Source organism: Colletes gigas, unplaced genomic scaffold, assembly GCF_013123115.1.
Source record: "Colletes gigas isolate AHSC1104 unplaced genomic scaffold, ASM1312311v1 Colletes_gigas_Sc00023, whole genome shotgun sequence".
NCBI classification, from domain to species: domain Eukaryota; kingdom Metazoa; phylum Arthropoda; class Insecta; order Hymenoptera; family Colletidae; genus Colletes; species Colletes gigas.
This window is the reverse complement of record NW_025106652.1, coordinates 3710557-3734690: the sequence shown is the minus strand read 5'-3', so window position 1 is coordinate 3734690 and position 24134 is coordinate 3710557. Positions and strand designations below refer to the sequence as shown.

Genomic DNA, 24134 nt, shown 5'->3' with positions numbered 1-24134 from the left:
TTGATGAATTATGCATGAATCAGGGAATGTTGTAACGTAGCCTTCTATAGGACTGAGTAGTGGCTGGTTGTCGAATATTCTTTTGTGAATAAAATAGACTAATGTTAAACTGGACTGATGATTGAATCGTTGACAAAGGAAGGAGAATGCAATCTCGTGAGTCATCATGGTTTTGATAGATTTTTTAGTAAAAGACTGTACATTGACAGGTAGACAGACCACTTTCTATACATTTATCGACGCATATTACGCAGTGAGTATTTAGCTGTTGATGACATCCAAATTCATTTTAGTATGTATAGAATATAATTCAACTAACGTAATTGTTCGTACACTCCGCGGATGAGACGCGCTTGCTGTGTGACGCGTCGACGAGGGTCGTAAGTCCTCGTCACGAATATTTTCGACACCCGGAAGAATGCACGTTTAAGATCCCTACGTCCTGTTAAGTCCGTTGGGATTAATTGGGTTTGAAATAAGCTGGACAACGTGTGCAGGAAAAACTATATATTTTTGTATAATAATTAAATTGTGTTCGTGAAGATTGTTTCGCGTTTTGTGTTACGATACCGAGTTCGTGGTATACTGGTCAGAAATCAAGTCCCGCCCGGCGATCGGGACCCTGGCTATATACCCCTGGTCCCGATCGTCTTTTGGATTTTCTTCGCGCCGGGTGCAAAAGTTCGAGGCGCGTGCCGCAGAACATTCTCGGGCCTTCGAGGACCGAGAATATTCCGCGACACGTGCAATCGATCGATTTTGCACCCGGCCCGAATCGGTTGCCCCCGGCACCGTTTCTAACGGACCTCACCGATGAGTAATATAGAACATAGCAAGATTCCGTGTGCTATGGAACAGTAATGATATTTTTATTTAGTCGTTTCAGTCGTTTCAAGTGTCTGGCTCCTTTAATAATTCGTGGTACATTTCTTATATTGGTTTGAACATCAGTTTCTAGCGCAATTTGTCAGACTATGAGTGTTGAATTTCATGCCATTTGACAGTGCAAAAAGTACACGTGATTGATTTTTTATACATATATTCCATATATACAATGTATTATGTTATAATAACTGTCTAATGCATTACTAGAATCGAACTGATTATGCGCCAGTAGAGCTTTGTTTTAATAATGTGAAGTATGACATTGCGGTACTCAGGATCTATCACATAGAAAAAGGCGTGATCTTATTCTTTAAGTTGGTTTCGTTATGATTCATTAACACGTTACGAGACAACAAAAAAGTGGTGATCGTTACGTTAGTGTAGGTCTCCAGTGACACAGGGAAGAATCCATTAGCAGTTAGACGGCAAGGCTGTCTCGTTCTCATGACCGCAAATTGCATGTCCTTTCGTATCATTTTTCCAAATTCGTCCATTGGCAAATCTACCCATATTCCTGCATATACAGCTGTGGCCACGCCTGTGCTCGCTCGTGTCAAGCAATCGCAACTGTACGTGAACATGAACAACTGGCACAGGCTTGACGTTAAGAGGTTGATGAAAGTGATACGCCTCGTAGAAGATAAATCTGCCTGCATGGTCAATCATTTTAAGAGTTCAGAGTATACAATAACCGGACAACGAATAAGGTACATATAATGCAGATTGTACCACCAAATAATTAAACAAATAAAGTTCCATTAAAAGTTATCCGTAAAGCAGAGGTACCAAGAACGTGAGGCATACGTGTCGTAATCTAATCTGAAAAGCATTGGTAATGGAAGTATTGCAAATTTGGGCTCGTATTAAGAAAGCCGAAGTAATTAAATGACAATGCACAGGAATAAATCGTAGAAGTAGCCTTTTAAATACAAATTTTGAATAATTACTGAGGATTAGGAAAACTTTGTTTCGAGAGAAGAGAAATTATAATAGTAGAAAACAGATAATATTTCATTTTGAATAGACGTAATATTTACGTAAATGTTAAATAAAATGAAATTTATGAACAAAGATCTTTGTCTAATATTTTATACTGGATCGCATACTCACCGATACTACCTGGTATCCAACAAAACAAATTAACAAACTGAATGTCAACACCTGTGCAAGCACAATACTCGTGAATACTTCTTCGATCTTGCTAGAATATTGAATGAGTGATTGATGCTGTTGAATGCAGTTTCTAAATGTGGCGTAACATTTCTCTCCACAAGACCTTTTATTCAGACTTTTGTGATTCTTCTCACCGTCAGATTTTGAATCATGCATATTTTCCAGTCTGTATTGAAGAATTTGAAACTGACTAGCCACGTGCAGGTTCATAATGCATAAAATATTGTCAGAGCAAATGTAGCATACACCAATGTGAACCAAAGACAACGCCTGTGTGAATAAGAATTTTGAGATTGAAAGCTCACATTCTTCAAAATTTCTAAAAAGAGATAAGTGCCTCGATAGCTTCCTCTAGCAAATCTGGGATGAAAAACCTTAATAATGAATTTTGAAACTATATGTTGTTTTGGAACATTCCTAGCAAACGGACCGATCACCGATCGGGGCGAGTTATACGTCATTTGATTCGTTTAATTCAGTAGATTATTAATATGTATTTCATTATTTGCGAAAATTCGTTATTTTTGTTTAAACTTGTCGGAAAGTTGCAATAAAAAGGTAAGGTTAAGTATATTTTGATAGGTTCGTACAGCCAATCGACAATTATTTGTCCTATTAAATAAGACCATTGCAAAACAGTATTTTTATTTAATTTTAATTATATAATAATATGACATTGCTCATAATTGTATGTTAGCATATATGTTAATTTTAAGACATCTGTAGCTGAGTTAGGTGTGGGTTGGGTTAGAAGCCGGGGGGGGAGGGGGGGGGTGTCACAGGTAGAAACAAGTGACTGACGTCACTGTGTTCATGGTGTAAATTATAAATGCCAGGTAGTCAAGTGCTAATTTGTTTATGCACATATTATGCAGGAGTAGGTCAGGCAGACAGTATGTGCAGCAACAGTACAAAATGTTGCCCCCCTCCTTCCGGGCTTCTAACCTAACCCAAACCTAACTCAGTTACAGATTTCTTAAAATTAACATATATGCTAACATACAATTATAAGCAATGTCATATTATATAACTAAAATTAAATAAATAATACTGTTTTGCAATGGTCTTTGTTGCAGCGTAACAGTGAATTCATAAAGCCAGCGGATATAGAGTCACACCTTTTATAAACAATCAAGGCTTTTGCTTATAACCAAGTGCCCCTAAGGCGGCTATTTAAATAATAAAATCACATAAAATCTGCATGGCCCTCCAAATCCAGTCGCTCTATGACTTTACTACCTGCAATAACATCGACAACCGGTGCCAGATGTTTTATGACCAGACTCAGGTACCGCGCAAAACATCTGGGCACCAAGCGGTGGCCCGAGCCCGTAGCCTTCTCGCGGAAAAACCCGGGCCCGCAAAAATTATTAAAAACCACCGTTATATGCCGCCTCCCACCGACCAACTTCGCCGCCAAAATGATTGGTCGGCGTATTTACAATAAAAACCAATCAGCGACTAATACTTCCTCCCATGGTCTTGGGTACGCCCATGGCGAGGTTAGCTCTTTGGGCGACCTTGGCCCAAAGAGCAGATTGAGTCCAAAAATCAAACAAGCAACACCGAGAATAACACCGAACACTACCAAGCAGACCGAAGACTTCATCTGGCGGATATCATATATTGGAGCCTCCAAGCATATCCCCCTAAACAGTCGTACAATATTAAGTTGGCGTGCGACATTGTGCTACTGCGCAAAACAGTCTTATTTAATAAGACAAATAATGGTCGACCGGCTGTACGAACCTATCAAAATATACTTAACCTTATCTTTTTATTGCAACTTTCCGACAAGTTTAAACAAAAATAACGAATTTTCGCAAATAATGAAATGCATATTAATAATGTACTGAATTAGATGAATCGAATGACGTATAATTCACCCCGATCGGTGAACGGTTCGATGTTAGGAATATACCGTTCTTTTTATTCAGGAAATTGATAATACCTGCATGACAAATGTTATTTCAAAGTATGGAGTCAGTGATAATGGCAAATCGACCCACATATTGAATGGGAGTATCCTGTCTGATTCGTTTTTTCCGATATTAGCTAAAATTAGAAAGATGAATAATTTATTTTAGATCCTTAAATTTTCGTTTTTTTTTTTATTCTAAAGTACTAAGTATTTTAATACCGATGATAAAATTGTGAAAAATAAATTTTAAATTACTGTTAATACTATGAAAAGTGTTTTCATATCACATCAATGTTTTGCAGGTCGAAAGTTTAGAATATTCTCCAATCTGCATAGAATCAAAGATTTTTTATGCAAATACACTTATTTCGTTGAAAAGTAAAGAACATTTTTACATTCACGGAAAATTATAAATGTATATGTAATTGTTTAATAACTATTTTATGAAATAAGTCATCTTGTAATATTTTAATAAAAAATTACATCAATCAGACACTGTTTTACTCGGAAAGAATAGTGCAAACATCTTTGACCATTGCTCCTTTGATGTATGGACCAAAAATAAAGAAGAATGATATTTAGATTATATGAGTTGGTAGGCTTACCTAGAATAGGTTGTACCATGTAACAGACGTTTGAAGCTTCAGTAAAAAAGGTGAAGAAACAAATAAAATAAGTACAGATTTGTGTCCAACTGTCAAAAATCGTTTGTTCCTGCGGCGCATAGTCCGACTGCCAGAAATTCGTTCGCATGTAAGCGATTAAATAAAGAAATTTCTCTTTATGCATCCACAAAATAAATATCTTGAACAATACAATGTTCAGGCATAAAATGTTGCACGCGATGTATGTGCAGGCCTGTAATTGAAGAAATACATATAAAAATTAATACAATTGACTAGAAACAACGTAAAAATTGTAATTTCTATATTCTGGCAATGAAAAATTACGAAACCAATAATTTTATAGCAACACAATAAAATATACTATTGAAAAGTGAAAAGCAGTGACCTCGTTATATAATCAACTTTATTTTGTACCATTGGTTACAGAAAATAATAAATCACAGTATTAATTACTAACAAAATTAATATAGCTTACGGGGGAAATGCCAAAATATCTCACGAAACAAAATCGTTGAAGTTAAACAAATATTCTGCATAGATGCCAAAATTTAAAAACTTCCGAAACATTCCTCCAATAAATTTGAACTGCTATCGTAAAAGCTTTAAATATATTTCCCTTATGCTACAATGTCTTCTTTTCGATAGGAAAACTAAAATAGTCGTGTACTTACGCCAAAATCATCCCAGGAATAATACAAATCCCTCGTCTGGATCCATACAGAGAAGAAGATCGTAAAGACAGTATAAAATAATGCGAAGTTTCTCAAACGTTGCTCGAAGTGATTGTTTGCTGACCAAATGCCGACACATTTCATGAAGAAAGATGATAAAGCAATCGTGAAGTTTTCGCTGTATGCCAAACTCATGGCGTGTTCGAAATAACTGAACAATTTGATTTGGGATTGTCATGTGGAAACTTCACATCCATCATAGAAATCTATCAAGAATAATCAATACAATCAGGTCTTTGATGTAGAAACATCCACTATTCATCATCCTTGCGGCTTATATTTTTCGCGAGTATTGATCGTGCTTCGTTGATTACAAGGAAAAAATGTTACAACGTACTGCCTGTTTCTAAGCGTAGAATTAATGTTAAACATTAATGTGATGTACATGATTCAGGAAACATTATATTGATGATTGACTTGAGGGACCGTCAAATATATTTCTTCGTGAACAATAGAGTCTCTTGAAATATTGAAAGTTTGGTGAGACATTTTGTTCTGCGTACATTGTACATTTTTATAAGCATGTAGAAGATATGAGTTTCAATAGAAGTTTAGTATGTACGGTGTTAGGTCATTTCATAAGTGTTTGAGTATTTTTGTTTCTGCAGATTTTATTCTAGGAATATTTATAGACATATAAGTGTGAATGTTGAAATCTGAATCGTACCGTCACGGCGGTACTGGCCAGGTAGTCGCGTGAGTTTTCTTTTAAACTCTGAGGGGTTGTAAGGCCCTCTTAACCTTCGTGGTACGCGGGTTCCTAGCCGTCGCTCGCCAAATTAATCTTGAGCGACTGTTGAATTGCCGGATTGTTTCGAATCGAAATCCGGCTGTTCTCTTTAATGTCGAATCACGAGTTGTTGCTCACGAACCGCTTGAGCTGAGTTTTCGCGAAATGATGTTCGAACAACGAATGGTTCACGAGACGATTGAACTTTCTAAGCTGCGATTTCTTCGAAGATCGAATGACGAGTGTTCCCGAAACGATGGAACTGCAGATTTTCGACCGTTGTCTTCGAACCTTTTGCGACGAGTTAAAGATTTCGATCGTTGTTGTCTGAGATTTCAGCGACGAGTTAAAGAAGATTTCGACCGTTGTCTTCGAACTTTTAGCGACGAGTTAAAGATTTCGATCGTTGTTGTCTGAGGTTTCAGCGACGAGTGTCGAAATGTCCGGAGCCCGTTTCCTCCTCGGCTTGAACCCCCTCTGAGACGCGATTTTGGGGGTTCGTTAACCGATTCGCGTTGACTTTTTCCGTTTATCGATTGGCCATCGACTTGGGGGAGGAGGATCGATTTTCCTGCCCCGTTGGCCAGGAAACTCCTCCCTCGCGCGATCGTGGAGGAGGAAGAGTCCCATCTCACCCTGGACGAGGGTGACCGAGGTTTCCTCCCCAAGTCGAAGGCCCCGTTAATTTTGCCGAGGAAAAAACGGGATTCCGAATTACGCCTGGCTACACGTGCGTTGCAGACGTTTTATGGCTGCATTGTTCCATGAGTTGGCGACGGTCGTTGTAGAGGACCGTGCCACCCGCGGAACAATGCAGCCCTTCGTCGGTCAACTCGGGCCTTGCACTTTCGAAAAGCTAAAGCGCTTGAATGCTTTATGATGAAATTTGCCAGATGCGGAATGTTCGAAGACTTTTTCGACAAAGTCAAGGTTCCGCATCTGGCACCATAAACGAGCGGAAAAACCCGAGCTGACCGGACGGAACAAAATCCGTGTGTAAAACTATATCATGGAGCCTCAATTTTAAAAAAGGGGTAATTAACGTGTACCTTGAGGCTGACATAAAGTCGTTAAAATTTCTCTTATTGAATTTTATGTGACTTCCCCATTAACGAGATATTTGCTTAGACGAGCAGCTTATACATATATCTACATATGTATAGAAGATTCTGTTCTAATTCTACCCAAAAGCAAGAATAAAGCTTTATGAATAACGAAACTATTTTTGTTACTTTATTATTTTTACTCGCATACGTAACAAGTACAAAGAATGAATTTTGTATTTTACAAAAATTATCGTGCTGTTTTACGATTCATCCGTGGCGCGTTGCTTTAACAGAGTAAAGTACGAAACTGCGGTACTCAACACCTGTAATAAAACAAACGTATCAATTGTATGATACCATAAACGTCACAATATCAGAACTCAATTAGCTAAATCGAAAATTTGTTACACTAGTGTATGTTTCCAGAGATACAACGAAGAATCCACGGGCTGTCAAACAGCAGGGTAGTCTGGACCTCATCACAACAAATATTAAGTCTCCCCGCAGCATACTTCCATAATCATTCATTTGCAGATCAGACCACGGAGCTGAATATGCGGCTGAAGCAACATTCGTACTGTCTTCTATCAGACAATCGCAACTGTAGGTAAACATCAGAAGCTGGGCAGTGCAACCGATTGTGTGAAAGACGAAAATAACACGCCTTATGAGTGGTGCGTCTGCCTATAATGCATAATGTTTGTCAGTACAAGTTACGAGGTAACCCATATAATGGAAAGTATAAAAAATAGAATTATTGAAGAATAAAAGTAACGTTGAACAATATAAATCTACGTTACAGTAATGGAAGGAAATAACAAGAACCTGGAATTCTGTCATATACTAACCATAAGTACTTGGTATCCGTCAAGGCAAATTATTAAGCTAAACACTACCACTTGGCCTAATGCAAAGGAACTGAATACTTTCTCAAGCTTGTCACAATACGCAATGAGTGCTTGATGCTGTTTAATGTTGGCTCTAAGTATGGCGTAATATTGCTCTCCATATTGCGACGGAGATTTATTCCACCTATCGTTATTTTTTTCTTCATTGTTCGCGCATTTCATATTTTCCAATCTGTACTGTAGTATACGAAACTGAGCAGCTGCATGAAAATTCATTATGCACAAAAAATTATCGAAGCAGAAGTAGCACACGCCGATTTGGTACAAGCATAAAACCTGTGGGAATATATTCAATTGTGTCCGTAATTAAACAAAAATAGAAATATTGAAATTTTACGTGAAACGAAAGAAATTATTTCTTAAGTATTAAACTTGAATATTGACAATGAAAGCAAAGATTTTGGAATGTTCATGTTTCCTTCCGGTATTATTGATACGATAGAAAAATTCTTGAACTACATACTTAAAAGTATTTCAGTGAATCTGACAGACCACGGTGTGACTTGTGGTAATTTGAAATGTGTGCCTTTCCATTAGGGTTAGTAACACCCTTGTATGGAATTTGACAGTTCTTTTTATTCTGATGTTCCTAAGAAAACGTTACCTTTCGTCAAAAAATCTTGCGAAACGTACAAAGACTGTCAATACCTGTAACAGAAATAACATTTCAAAATACGGTGTCATGGATATCGGCAGATTCCCTCTTATGGCAAATGGAAGTATCCTGTCTGATTCGTTTCTTCCAAAGTTTACTGAAAACACAATTAATGAGTATGTAGAGTGAAGTACGAAACTTGTTTACCCTAGTTTTTGGATCAAATACTAAACAAATTACGCATTTTGCAATAGTATGGACGATTCAATAATTTCTTACAGTTACCACTTAATCGACTTACCCGCGATAGGGTACATGACGTAACTAATTAGCGTTGCATGAGCAAAGCATGTAAAGGTGCAAACGAAGAATGCAGAAGCGCGTTTGCATGTGTTCACAATCGTTTGTTCATATTCGTCGTAATCCGATTCCAAAAATTTCTGTTTCAAGTACGCAATTAAATAAAGTAAATCTTTTTTGTGTGCAAGTAAAACGAGTATCTTGAACACAGACATGCCCAAACTTAATACGTTGCACATATTATACAGGAACATCTATGAACACACAAACATAACACATGAATTTGGCAACCTGAAACTCTCAGTTCACGTTTATGCGTATTAGTAAAATTCTAAACATCAGATGTAGGTTCTTCTACAAATCAAGTACGTTTTAAACCTAAGCGTTTATTTAGAATATTTTTGAATATTATAAATAATATTTAAATCAATGTATAAAATGGGGTGCGGCCGAATAACATGTAAAAAATAAGAACAAAATATGGAATAAAATTTGTTCATTTAAAGCTTAATTTTCGAAAAAATCGAGTTTGAAAATCCTATTCGTACGTATGCTGTTACGGCCAAGTAACGGTTCGTCGAGCATCGTATAACGCGTATCGTGTTTATGAACAATGATCTGAGACTTCTTTTAATAGTTATTTGCCTAAGCAGTCAGTTTTCGTTGGTCTATCTAACGATGATGTACACGATACGCGTTATACGATGCTCGACGAACCGTAACTTAGCCGTATGAGCATACGTAAAAATAGGATTTTCAAACTCGGTTTTCTCGAAAACTGAGCTTTAAATGAAAACATTTTATTCCATATTTTGTTCTTATTTTTTCATAAGGAACCACCTCGTGCCCGCTAGTACATGTTATTCGGTCGCACCCTGTATACGATATTTTACAACGCCAATAATTGTTTAGAATTTATGCATACAAGTCATTGAATGCTTCAATTAAAGTTTTAGTAAATACATTTATTATATACTTACACCAAAGTCTTCTTGTCTGACGTAATAAGTGTCTTCACCCACAATCCACGCCATAAAAAGCATCCCGCCAATGTTATAAGCCACGGTGATGTTTCTGCATCTTTGTTCGATGTTATCAGTAGCCATCCAAATACCAGATAATTTCATAAATATGGACGTTAATTTGATAGAAATATCGTCGGTGTGTCCCACAGCCATTTTTCAATTTCGACTTTTTGTTCGATTTGTATATTGAGCCCGTTCCAGATACTGTGTATCGGTTTTCTCGAATCCAAGATAACGAATTCAGCGCCATATGGCTTTGAACTACTAACATCTTCCTGTTTACCGATCGCATGATCTGTATTTATTTTTATTGCTATATATGCCATTGTAATTACTGCCCTTGGTTCGGAGAGCAGTGCATATGTTCAGGGTTTTATGTATTATTCTAGAAACGGTGCCGCGCAACCCTCTATGATCCAGTATCGTGACTAACATCTGTGACGCATTGCAAGTCTAACATTAGAGCTGTGAAATTTAATATCCGAATCGAATGCTTGTGTGCAATTTGTTTTCACTCGGACCACTGTTTTACCGCTGTTTATCTTACAAGGATTAGTGAACTATGCTGGAACCAATATACAAATTGAACAAGTTTAGTCACATCCTACAAGACTTTGTTTAACTTCGCACATGGATCACGTTCGAGTCTCTCTATGAATTATAAACACTTTTAATTTTTATTGGCACGAAAACAATGGCAGGTACGGTAGATTTATTTGTTGATATTGTATAATGGTAAATTTTCCATAGATACACACTTGCATACTAGAACGATGATACGAGGATTAAGATGTCTATGAAACTCCCATTGAATTTCAAATAAGTACATAGGTACATACTACGAATTTACATTTTTCTGTGGAATGATTATTGAAGTGTATTGAAAGAAATCGACTCCATCTAGTCTATGATATACCAAAATTAGTTATGCACTATTATTAGGAAGAAAAGTATTATGCTATCCGTGCCGCTACAATTGCTACTCTTGAGCATGAGAAAGAGATGTATGGAACAGGCGACTTATTTATGATTCATGGTAAACCACGAAGAGGCCTTTTGTAATCCCGTATGGTGCCTAACTATCGTCGTTATTCGTAATACAGAATTTTTTACCATAAAAACTGACTGACGTTTATTTCACTCGCAAAGAGAATGGAAATCTGTACATTGAGACGAAGAAATTTGTTACTACTTTACGGTGGATTGCTGACAGAGAGAGTAATGTAAAGTGACGTTTAGACGGATTGTGACAGCAAACTTACGTTTAACAACAAGTGTATTTAATTTGATAAGTGGAAGTGTTCTTTTCTTTTCAAAATTGGAAATATGAGTTCAATTTTTCTGAATATCACGCCAGCGCTTAAACAACATGCATTGAAATCTCTAATCGAGACGCTTAGAAAGTCATCACTGTCATCTTAATGTGCATTCAAAGATGACAACAAGATTCGAAAACAAATCAAGGTATGAACTAAGGTAAGCTGAATAACTTATTGATTTTCAAAAGAACACAAATGTATACTTTATTTATGTATTACCATATGTAAATGGAGTTCATTATTACTTGTATCATTGTAGAAGGTTTGTTATTTCTATTACATATTGTATTTATGCAACACATAAAATATTATACTTACACAAGATGTAAAAAAGAAGGGTTTAAGACTTTAAGGGCCTATCACCAAGAAGATGACCATTGTTAGTATGAACAGAATCGTTTGGATCGCGTGTATATCTTTGACCACGCGTGTAGAAAATACAAGTGCTTAATTGTTTATATATTTAATATTTACAACGCATTGTTTTTCGATGCATATACTGTGTGCTATGAAACTTAAACAGATTTTGTACTCGTTGCTTCATCAGTACTCTGTTTTAATAACGTGAAATACGACATTGCAGTGCTCAGAATCTAAAACATAGAAAGAAAAGAAATGATATATGTATACATTTTTATCAAAATAGCGAATTACAGGTAAGGAAACCGAATAACATTTTATTTATGAGAGAATAAATCTTCATTCAATAAAAGCTCGTCGGTTAAAGTTTCCGAATTAAATGAGGAAATAAATATTTATTCAATGTATATTTCTGGTAAATTATATCACAAGTAATTAATATTCTCGTTAATTTTCTGTGTTTCAGAAACAATCGATTAATTTCTATAACACTTGACACCTTAATGGAGAGCAATTGGAAGATAAGTTTTACAAAATTATTCGAAAATATATAGTTTCAACCTATAATTTGAATAGGTTGTTTTTTAAAATTATTTATTAGCCCGTTACATATGTATGGGGAAGGTATTAATAATTACATTAGTGTAAGTTTGCAGCGATACCGGGAAGAATCCATTAGCAGTTAGGCAGCAAGGTCGATTCGTTCTCATGATCGCAAGTTGCATATCCTTTCGTAGCAATTTTCCATATTTTCCCATTCGTAAATCCATCCATGGAATTGCATATATCGCCGTAGCTACATTCGTGCTTTCTCGTATTAAGCAATCACAACTGTACGTGAACATGAAGAGCTGGCACATGCTTGACGTTAAGAGGTTCACGAAAGTGATACGCCTCGTAGAAGATAAATCCGCCTGCATGAACCACCATATCACGAATGTAAATAAGTTTTATAGCAGGTGAACAATATTTAATGTGAAACGATTTATAACAGTGATGAATAAAATTTGTCTTCTCTTATTTGAATAAAATTTTGCCTATTTCTGATCTATAATATAAAAATATTGAAACTACAGCATATACTAACCAATACCACCTGGTATCCAACGAAACAAATTAACACACTGAAAATCGCCACCTGTGCAAGCACAATTATCTTAAATACTTCTTCAAGCTTATCACAGTATGCAATGAGTGCCTGATGCTGCTGAATACAGTTCTTAAATGTGGCGTAACATTTCTTGTCGGAATATGATGAACATGCTTTCGAATTTTCATCTCGTTCCCCACTTTTAGGCTTAAACTTTTGTATACATTCCAATCTGTATTGCAATATACGAAACTGTCCAGCCACGTGTAAATTCATAATACATAAGAAGTTGTCGGTGCATATGTAGCATATGCCAACGTGATACAAGGACAAAACCTACATAAATTTCATAATTTAAATATTTTTCGTAATAATTAATACAATTTGTCTGCTGCGATTCGCTTAAAGATTTACCTGTAAAATAAACGTTACTTCAAAATATGGTGTAAGAGATAATGGAAGATCGAGCCACATATTAAATGGGAGTATTCTGTCAGACTCATTTCTTCCTATATTTGCTAAAATAAAAACCAAATAATTCATTTTGTACTGTATGTTAAGTGATAGATTGAAATTATGAGTTACTTTAAAAGCTGTAATTATATTTTTTAGTATTATTTGTATTATTAAGAATATTTTCCTAGCACATGAACCGTATATTTCGAACGTAAACTTCATAATATTGCTAAGATTTTCAATTAACATAATGATGAATTTAGTAAATGAAACACACAATGATTAAGCAGTTAATCTGAAATGTGTGTTTAATTTACAGATTGCAAAATTGTTGCTGGTACTTTTGCAAAAAGGTGTGCGTGCATCGTTCGAACATGGAGTTTGCGATTATAATTATAAATATCTATTTTGAAGTATTTGCTACATAAAGTAAGTCATTTTATAATATTTTAATTTCATGAGTCGATCGACTTACCTACAACTGGTCTTATTACGTAACAGATTATCGAAGCCTCTGTGAAAAAAGTGAAGAAACAAATGAAATATGTACAAATTCGCGTCCAACTGGTAAAAATCATTTGTTCCTCCGGAACGTAGTTCGATTGCCAGAAATTCGTCCGCATGTAAGTGACTAAATCAAGAAATTTCGTTTTATGCAGAAACAGGATGAATATTTTGAACAGACCCATGTTTAAGCATAAAATATTGCACGCGATGTAAGTGCAGGTCTGTAATAAAAGAAGAAACATATCAACATTAACAATTTTGACTAAACGTAGTAATCAAAAATTGATTGCCTATATTGAACTGTTGCTTGGAATTATTAATAATAGAATGATAATTTGCAATTTTACATTACTTATAATTCGTTGCTAATATCTTAACTAAATATCTATGAAAAAAATATAGAATTTCATTTTATAATATACCAATGATTTTGTAAGCTCATAAAAAATGACTTCGAAGAAAACTTAAATTCCATCAGTTACATGTATTTTGCGCAGTAGTGTAAAATTATCCAGAGAGGGTTTTTTATTTCGCATTTAGTTGAAATACTTTTTATATCAGACCGATAATTTTTACTTCACGGATAATCGCAACTTGTCCTTGTTAGAGAAATTACAATTGCCGTGCACTTACGCCAAAGTCTCCCCAAGAGAAATATAAGTCCCTTGTCTGAACCCACACAGAAAAGAGAATCGTGAAAACAGTATAAATTAAAGTGACGTTTCTCACACGTTGCTCGATACGATTCCTTGCTGTCCAAATGCCGACGCACTTCATAAAAAAGGACGATATAACGATGGAAAAGTCTTTACTGTACGACAAACTCATGTCGAATTTCGAGTCCCTCTGATTTGGAATTTGTATACGGAATCTCCGCATCGAGCATCAAAATGTGTTGAAAGTCTGGGTTAGGTTTCAGCCTGGTCTTTGATCTAGTTGCATCCTCTATTCATCGTTCGTGCACTATATTTTTCGTCACTACTACTCGCGTAACGCTGTTGCAAGGAAAAACCATGATACACAGGTGGACGCAGTGGCGATCTATAGAATCGATGAATTATGCATCATTTGGGGTGCATTATTACAAAACTGCCCGCGGGATTGAGTAATAACGGCACAGTTTGATTTTACATTGCGAGAAGGAAGCATAATTTTGATAAAGAAAGGAAGGTATTTAGCTCGCGAACGAAGAACACAGAATTCAACCCCTCGTAACAAATCTACTATTACGCCGCGATAGTGAACGATAGACTGATAAAAAAATGTGAAACCTGGAAGTGACAGATACACAAATTTTTGTTCATTCGCATATATTACTAGATGATCAGGTATTGAATATATTTACTAGATATTAAAGTGTTTTTACTTAAATTAACTTAATTTATAACTTAATAATTCCTCTTTTAGAAGTTTATTTTAAATTTTAAGAACATGTCTTTTATGGATTTAAATGGCACGGTGTAATAAAAAATAGCACCAGTATGGAAAGTAGTACTAATACAATTCTATTCCATACTTAGTACAAAGTTTCCAAAGCTATTTTACATTTTGTAATACTTTTACTCGCGTATATAACAACTACAAAGGATCGATGAAAAGTTATGTAGAGAACGTATTATTTTACGTATTAAGCGATCTGAGCAAATTCACTGTATAGTCGTGGAGCCTTGTCTTAATAATGTGAAGTACGAAAATGCTGTACTCAGCACCTGCAAGAAAAAATCGAGCTAACTCCACTTCGACAGTTTTAAATAGAAAGGCTTAACAATGATATTAGCCTCTTCAGGGACTACAATTAGTATTTAAATCATTTTGAACATTGTAACGTGTCGATAATCCCAAAAAATTGCGAATTTTTATATTGCTAAACAACTTTAGCAAATTATTTATTGGTACTGACAATAAGTGCAAAAGACTTTTAAGAATAATAGTCTATCATTATTTGAAAATGGTGCCACATAGATTATCTATTAACTAATTAACAAACAATAAACACTCAACGTTTATTACCTTAGTGTACGTCTCCAAGGATATGTTAAAGAATCCATAGCCTGTTAGGGAACAAGGTGATCTGGACCTCACCATCACAAGTACTATCTCTTTTCTCAGCCTACTTCCATATTTATTCATCGGTTGATCAGTCCACTGAGATGAGTATATCGCCATAGCAACATTTCTACTCTCGTGTATTAAACAATCGCAACTATAGGTAAACATGAACAGCTGGGCTATGCAGGCGATTATGTGCAATATGAAAATACTTCGTCTTGTAGCGGGTATATCTGCCTGTGTGATACAGTGCGGATTAATTCAAGGAGAATGAAACTTGGTGTTTTTGAATCTATAATGGAATAGTTTAATTATTGCAACTCTATTAGCACAGATATTCTCGTGTCTAATGTAATAACATAGACCAAGGTAAATAGGCTTTTCTCATATGAATTGAATCGCCACATTTTAGCTTATCAGGGAATAATTCTTTTACGAGGAATTACTTAACAAATGGGTGGGGCGTGTCTGGCTTGCTCGCTGTATAAAATGTAATCGATTGGATATTTATGCGTGATGTCTTTTAAAAGCTATCGTTTATTCAATATTTATTGTCAGTGTCTACATACTTCATCACCGTATTTAGCGACACTGCCAACTTTGGTAATTACTTGAAGCTTTCAAAAGATTGAAAATCTCTATGGCACTTCGCCAAGGACTGTAGACTTGCATTCGAATTGTAGGTAACCATTTTGAATAATTCGTATAAAAATAATTACTGTATTAAGTATTCAAATTAACTCGGAGAGGAAGTTTGCTGTACCATTAGGAAGTAGGACTTTTGTAAAAAAATTTTGTACAAACAAAATATATAATCGTGGTGTCAATGAAAATAGAAGAGAGTACTGTTATTTTGTATAGCAAAATGATTTATACTAACCACGAGAATCAGATATCCGTCCAGGCAAATTAACATGCTAAACAATAACACTTGTCCCAGCGAATAGAAACTGAATACTTCTTCAAGCTTGTCACAAAATGCAATAAGATCTTGATGCTGTCGAACGTAGGTTTTAAACGTGGCATAATATTTATCCGCAGAATGCGAAAGGCCATCACTCGTATTTCCACCGTCTTCTTCCGCCTTGATCGCACTCTTCATATTATTTAGTCTGTATTGCAGTATACGAAACTGACCTGCTACGTGCAGATTCATCATGCATAAAGTATTATCAAAGCAAAAGTAGCATATGCCGGTTTGATATAAGGCAAATACCTACGCCAATACAACGTCCAGAGTTCAGTTATTTTCATAGTAATAGTACTATGTTATATAATATGATATGAATAATTATAGAATTTTTATAAAAACACGATTAAAGTACAGAAATTTAGGGACTTCCGCTTTCAGTGTGTCTAGATAGATATTTGAAACGATAATGCTAAAAAAAATCTTAGATGCTTTTAATAAATGTGAAATGCTCGAGAAATGTCATACCTGTAAGATAAAAACTATCTCGAAATATGGAGTTATGGATAATGGAAGGTCCAGTCTCACGTTAAACGGATGTATCCTGTCTGATTCGTTTCTTCCAATATTTACTACGCGAATGTATATAATTTAGTTTTTGATATTTTCCATACCCTCGCCGACGAAATCGACTTACGTATAAGTGGGCTGATGACATAACTAGTTAGTGTCGCGTTAGAAAGAGATGTAAAGGTACAGATGTAGAAAGTAGTAGTGCTTTTGCACGCATCCACGAGCGATTTCTCGTAGGAGCTGTAATTCCCATTTAGAAATTTCCGTCGCAAGTACAAAACTAATTCAAGGAAATCGTCTCTATGCACGAGTATGCAAAGTAACTTAAACACAGACATATACGAACTTAATACGTTGCACAGATTATACAGAGTGATCTATAGACAGAAAAATATGGTATCCGTTTAGCAATTATTGCTCTACGCTTATCAATTCTCAGAAGATTCTAAGCCACTAATAATTTTGAATAATAGATGCAGGAGAAATTAGTTATTGTGGACTCAATCACTTTAAATACTTCGTATAATTCTTTTATAATAATTTAAAAATAAATGGTACGGTTTTGTATGTACATAATTTCTCAGTTACACTCTGCTAATTCTAATCGAGATTGTACGGATGCTGTTAAATCAATTTTTTGCATACTTACGCTAAAATCATCTCTACAGTAATAAGTGTCTGTCGTTATAACACAACAATGACAAAACATTGCAAAGATAGAATAAACTATGGTGGCGTTTCTGCATCGCTTCTCGAAGCTATTAGCCGCCATCCAAATGCCGGATAACTTTAAAAAGAAGAACGTTAAGGCGATGGGAAATTCGTTACGATGCCCCATGATCACATTTAATGTCGCGTAACTGTACGTTCGGTTCGGATATCGATTTTCACAGTTTATCCAGGATAACGAATCCAACGGCACAGGGTTTCGACATACCGATATCTATTTGGTCAATGATTGTTCAATTTCTATTCTATCGTTATTTATATATATATATATATACATGTCAATGTATAGGACAGATGTGTTTTCTGTGACTCCGAGGGTAGTACTACGAAACCCTCTGTGAACCTCAATTGCAACTAACAGGTGTGTCGCATTGCAAATGGAAAATATAGGTTGCTAAATATAGAATAGGAATGAAGAAATTTCTCTGTAATTTGGTTCTGCTTGGAATAATACAGTTTATCACGAAGGAACGATTTATACTGATCGAAGTACACAACCGTGTCGAACAGGTCCTGATACAGGTCACGAATTATACTTTACACTCGCTCGTCGACGTTCTCCTTAAGAATAATTAAGATTTCTTACTTGTGTATAGTATAAATTGAAATGATACTTTACTTCATAGAAAAAGATGATAAAGCGATTGAAACGTGTCTATTGTACGCCAAACTTTCGACGAGTTTTAATTAAGTAGATGTTCCGTCTTCGTATTTCAATGCAGGGACTCCGGATTCATTGAAGTCTACCGAAGAAAATCAATTGCAGCTGGTCTTTGATCTAGCGATATCTACTATTCATCGTTCGTACGCTTTATATTTATTCTTAACGCAACCCGCGCACTGTTATTGGCAAGAAAATTATTCTGCCGTACATGTAATTGCAATTCCTCGTCGTAAACGCGAAGTTGATACATAGAATTGATGAGTTATACATGTTTCCTGAACCACTAGTAAGAAATCTTTTATATGACTGAGTAGTTGGACAATCTTCTCCCACGAAAGTACATGGTGCGACAATCTGTTCGAATTTCTTTGTATTTTATTCCGGACATCATGAAGTATAAAAATATGTTTACGCGTAAAATATAAAAATCTAATTGTGAAATGTGTGTTGCACTTCAATTATTATTCGCAAGATTATTAGCGAAGACAAAGAATTTGAAGAAAATCGCTGCAGGTATGTTCTTCATAACAGATTTTTAAATTTTGTTGTATAATGTTAGTTATGTGACTTGTATACGTTTATAAAATGTATGTTTTTAAAAAATGTCCCCGTAAAATAGACTAATTAATTTTTAAAATTAAGTCGTTTTGAATGATTTTAATATTTATTGCTTGTCTTTTCCTTTGTGTGTTCTTTAACTGATGCATGTAACATGTACACATAATTGATATTATTTTATCTAGAAAACAACGTATTCTATGTATCGCATAACAAAGTTGGAAGAAATTTAGGCTGTATCCGTGGTTTTCTGCTGTAATAGTGTGAAGTATGACACTGCTGTACTCATCACCTGCAAAAAATAAGACGAATAAATTAAACACTACTGATGTTCGATAGAGAATTCATAATTAAGCTACTAAGTTGCAAAAAGTTTCAATAATATTAAATATCAATATTACCCAGAATAATATACAGGGTGTTCGGCCACCTCTAGCAAAAATTTTAATGAGCGATAGTAGAGGCCAAAATAAGACGAAAATCAAGAATACTAATTTGTTGATGGAAGCTTCGTTAAAAAGTTATTAACAATTAAATTCAAAAATTTCAAATCGTTCTGGAAAAATTATTTTCGGTTGCGGGGGTCAACTACAATCATTTTTGGTGAGTACACATACCTCCGAAATCCTATCTACTTTCGAGAAAAAAAATCGAGTAGGTGCTGAAATTTTTCGGCGAAAAAAAATTTTTCAAATCGTTTTAAAAAAATTATTTTCGGTTGCGGGGATCAATTACAATCATTTTTTATCATTACACATACCTCCGAAATCGTACGCACTTTCGAGAAAAAAATTCCTTACTGAAAATCCAATTAGGTGCTTAAATTTTTCAACGGAGAAAAAAAATTGCAAATCGTTGTGGAAAAATTATTTTCGGTTGTGGGGGTCAATTACAATCAGTTTTTGTCATTAGACATACCCACGAAATCCTGCCCACTTTCGAGAAAAAAAATAGAGAAGGTGTGAAATTATTCGAGAAAATTAAAAAATTGCAAATCGTTGTGGAAAAATTATTTTCGGTTGTAGGGTTCAATTGCAGTCATTTTTGGTGAATAGACATACCCCCGAAATCTTGCGCATTTTCGAGAAAAAAATTCAGTAAGGGCGGCACTTTAAACGTTAATAACTTTTTAACGAAGCTTCCATCAACAAATTGGTATTCTTGATTTTTGTCTTATTTTGGCCTCTACTATCGTTCATTAAAATTTTTGCTAGAGGTAGCCGAACACCCTGTATACTATTGATATTTATTATTATTATAGACATTATTAATTCAATGTCGTTGTAAACATTGTATGAAGTATTTGAGCTAGTAACAATTTATTTAATAGAAAGCAGGGTATATCAATTACCCCAGTGTATGTTTCCAGAGATACAACACAGAATTTACGAGCTGTCAGGCAGCAAGGTATTTTGGATCGTAACATCATAAGTATCAAGTCTTTTCGTATCGTTTTTCCATTCTTATCCATTGACAAACGGGGCCACGGACTTGCGTACATTGCAGAAGAAACATTCTTACTGTCTTGTATTAAACAATCACAGCTATACGTGAACATTAACAACTGAGCTGTACAGCCTATTATATGAAATATGAAAATAAGACGTCTTGCAATTGGTGCATTCGCCTACACAACATAATACAAGAGTTAAGTACAGCACCTAACATCATGAGGATCGATTAAAAAATGATGACAAATGATAATTGGGCATATTTTAAAATTGGAAATCTTAATTATTTATCATTTAACCCAGAATTATTCACGGATGTTTTTATGGTACTAAATTGTTAAAAAATGTTCGAAAGATTGCATTGTATGCCTGAATTAGTAATACTATTTTTGACATGGATAAATTTTATAGTGAGAAGAAGTAAAGCTTGTCTGTCATAGTAATAAGCGGAAAATGTCATTAAATTCTGAGGTTGCTATTTCAACACTCCAAGCACGTAAAATTTTAATATATACTATGAGTGTCTAACAGTAAAAAGTACTATAATACTGACCATAAGTACTTGATATCCGTCAAGGCAGATTAACGAACTGAAGACCAGTAACTGCCCCAATGAAAACGAACTAAATACTTCTTCAAGCTTATCACAATATGCAATGAGTGCCTGATGCTTTTGAATGCAGTTTATAAACATGGTGTGATATTTATCCGTACCATGTGACGTACTTGTTTCCGAATTTTCACTATGCACATATTTTGCAATATTCATATTTGTTAATCTGTACTGCAATATACGGAACTGACAAGATACGTGCAGATTTATGATGCATAGAAAGTTATCGAAACAAAAGTAGCAGATGCCAACTTGGTATAAGGACAAAGCCTACATCAAAATAAAACCCAATGTTCAGTTATTTTAATTAAAATATAATCTTATCGGTTGGATATGATATAACGTTTTATAAGGAGGATTTTTCTTTTAAAAAATCGGTAAACCTTACGTTTAGGGGAGGCAGCTGCGATGACCTTGACCTTGACATATGTTGTCAAGGTCACCTCCCCTGAATGACTCTCAGAAGGTTTTAACCGTCGCTTATTTTTTATTAAAAAGTTATTAATAAAAATGTATTATTAGTATTACACTAGAATCTGCGTATACGTATACTCAATGTGACCTTGACGTCACACAGTTTATGAAGGTCACACTCTTGAGCATCCCTCAAAAAGTTATAGCTACCTCTCGTTTTTTATTAAAAAGTATATAAAAATTACCGGAAACAAAAACAAGAATATGGAATTTCGTTCCATGAGCCCTGCGGAGCATAAAATAAAACATCCCCCACGAGTTGAACAGTATCATATTAAATTCGGTTTGTTAACTGGGGGGCTGCACCTCCCAGACCCCCCTAAAAACTACACTAACTAATACCGACACCCATTTTTGATAAAATTTAATTTAATATAATCGTTTTATTTAAATAAGTATGTTATATAATATAATAAATATTATATGATCTTTATATGATAATAACTTTTTAATAAAAAACAGGCGACTGCTAAAACCTCTTGGATGTTACTGAGGAGGGTAACCTTGACAACATATGTCAAGGTCAAGGCCATCGGAGTTGCCTCCTCTAAACGTAAGGTTTACTAAACAATCTTATGAAATATATAAGGAATAAAAATACCTGTAAAACAAACGTTATCTCAAAGTAAGGTGTGGTGGACACTAAATCTAACCACATTGTGAATGGAAGTAGTCTGTCTGATTCATTTCTTCCAATGTTAACTGCAACGAGAATACGAATAATTTATTTTTCTCGTTTCTTAGTTATTGTATTATCAATCTATAAATGCATTTATTTATTTATGTGAAATGTCAAGGTCGACCAAGGCTTTTAAAACCAATCAAAACTAATCTAATATTTATTTTCTGTTTTAGGTGAAAGTTGAAATGAGTAATTCAACAACGGATCGAAATCTTGGAGTACAATTCAAAGTATACTGTATCTTTAAAAATGATAAAATGGATACGGATGTTTCTATAAGATCCGCGGACTCGTCGCTTTCAATTTCTCAGGTATCAATTAATCGACTTACCCACAATGGGACTTATGACGTAACTAATTAGTGTCGCGTGCGCAAAACAAGTGAAAACGCAAATAAATAATGCACAGACGCGTTTGCATCCAGCCAAAATCGTCTTCTCGTAGACATCGTAATCCCCGTGCAGAAATTCCCGTTGCAAGTATAGAACTAAATGAAAAAAATCCTTTCTATGCGCAAGTAGGATGAGTATCTTGAATAAAGACATGGCCAGACTTAAAAAGTTGCACATGATGTAAAGGCAGGTCTACGAACATGAAAATGTAAGGCGTGGATTCAGTCAAACTTGTTATTCATATTAGCTGAATTCTGTGTTACTGGTAATTTCTAATAACGGAAGCGTGAGAAAATGTTTATTACAATCGATTGATTTCATTATTTATTTAAGTTTAATAGAATTGAGTATATTTCGTAATTATGTAATAAGGAATGTCACTTGAATCTTTCTTTTTAATCATCCTTTGTGGGCATACAATGGCGGCCAGCTACTTAAGACCGCTGGGTAGTTAAGGAAATAAATAGTGCTAATATTTTATTTATTGTATTTTTCGTATACTAAACTCATATGAAATATATTTTGAAGTATGTTATACTATACAGATTAGGTCGTTATAACAGCGAACAACTACTTAAGACCAAATCAGACTAATACTATAAATACAGGTAAAATTAACGAATCTTATTAATTGCGGCAAAATAAAACTTAGCAAATAGTTAGTAACGCGTTGCACTCCCTTTTTGTCGTATCACTTCTTCACAACGTCTTGGCATAGACTCAATTAAACGGCGACTTCGCTCGACTGGAATATTATTCCACCCTTCTTAATAACAGCGTACAATTCATTTAAATGCTTGGGCTTTTTATATTTTACATGTTTCTCCACATCAATCCATAGCATCTCAATAGGATTGAGGTCTGGAGATTGAGAGGGTCATGGTAAAATGTTTACATTTTGCTGACATAAAAATTGTTTAACCCTACGGGCTGTGTGTTTTGGGTCATTGTCAGCTTGCAAAATCCAGTTATCTGGCATTTGATTTCTTGTAAATGGGAGCAATACCTCATTTAATATATCAATGTATTTGTATTGATCCATTATTCCTTCAATTCTATGAATTGGGCCAACACCTTGTAACGTAAACGCTCCCCAAACGTTCACTGAACCTCCTCCACCTTTCACGGTTGATTTTATGCATTTTGGTGAAAATTCCTCGTTGACACGACGTCGAACATAGAATTTGCCATCTGACCCCATTGTATTAAACTTGGACTCATCGGTAAAAACAACTTTTGACCAGTCTGCTATTGTCCAGTTGCGATGATTCTTAGCGAACTGTAAACGAAGCTTTCAATTTCGTTTGGAAATGTGTGACTTCTTGCGAGCGATGCGACCCATAAGATTAAATTCGTTTAATCTTCTT

The 24134-nt window shown here is 35.0% G+C and overlaps 3 protein-coding genes across 3 annotated transcripts; all 3 read right to left on the bottom strand.

The window, feature by feature from the left end:
* Positions 1–888: 888 nt before the first annotated feature.
* LOC122401312 lies at positions 889–14941 on the bottom strand. Its single transcript, XM_043403378.1, is given in 13 exon segments — positions 889–1535; positions 1996–2328; positions 7355–7435; positions 7521–7796; positions 7961–8296; positions 8669–8772; positions 8917–9169; positions 11781–11852; positions 12258–12533; positions 12707–13045; positions 13124–13227; positions 13641–13893; positions 14306–14941. Coding segments are annotated over 13 exon segments (3042 nt in total). The 5' UTR covers positions 14552–14941; the 3' UTR covers positions 889–1166.
* Positions 14942–15246: 305 nt separating this feature from the next.
* On the bottom strand, positions 15247–16836 carry LOC122401268 (odorant receptor 13a-like). The gene is made up of 3 exons (XM_043403297.1): positions 16602–16836; positions 15683–15958; positions 15247–15381 (listed from the first exon to the last, which is right to left on the bottom strand). Exons 1-3 carry the CDS (start codon positions 16821–16823, stop codon positions 15319–15321), a joined length of 561 nt encoding a protein of 186 aa, XP_043259232.1. The 5' UTR covers positions 16824–16836; the 3' UTR covers positions 15247–15318.
* A 3586-nt stretch (positions 16837–20422) lies between these two features.
* On the bottom strand, positions 20423–22351 carry LOC122401311 (odorant receptor 43b-like). The gene is made up of 3 exons (XM_043403377.1): positions 22295–22351; positions 21160–21390; positions 20423–20782 (listed from the first exon to the last, which is right to left on the bottom strand). Exons 1-3 carry the CDS (start codon positions 22349–22351, stop codon positions 20423–20425), a joined length of 648 nt encoding a protein of 215 aa, XP_043259312.1.
* Positions 22352–24134: the final 1783 nt, after the last annotated feature.

Bases quoted from the DNA above. Each gene is read 5' to 3' on its own strand.
- LOC122401268 (XM_043403297.1), bottom strand. From the start codon at position 16,823: ATGAAGAGTGCGATCAAGGCGGAAGAAGACGGTGGAAATACGAGTGAT. The intron at 15,959-16,601 runs GTTAGTATAAAT...TGTATCACACAG, and splicing joins ACGGATATCTGATTCTCGTG to GCAGATATACCCGCTACAAG. The intron at 15,382-15,682 runs GTAATAAACGTT...TTTTTCTTGCAG, and splicing joins CCTTGGAGACGTACACTAAG to GTGCTGAGTACAGCATTTTC.
- LOC122401311 (XM_043403377.1), bottom strand. From the start codon at position 22,351: ATGTGGTTAGATTTAGTGTCCACCACACCTTACTTTGAGATAACGTTT. The intron at 21,391-22,294 runs GTATTTTTATTC...CGTATATTGCAG, and splicing joins AGATAACGTTTGTTTTACAG to TACAGATTAACAAATATGAA. The intron at 20,783-21,159 runs GTCAGTATTATA...TATGTTGTGTAG, and splicing joins ACGGATATCAAGTACTTATG to GCGAATGCACCAATTGCAAG.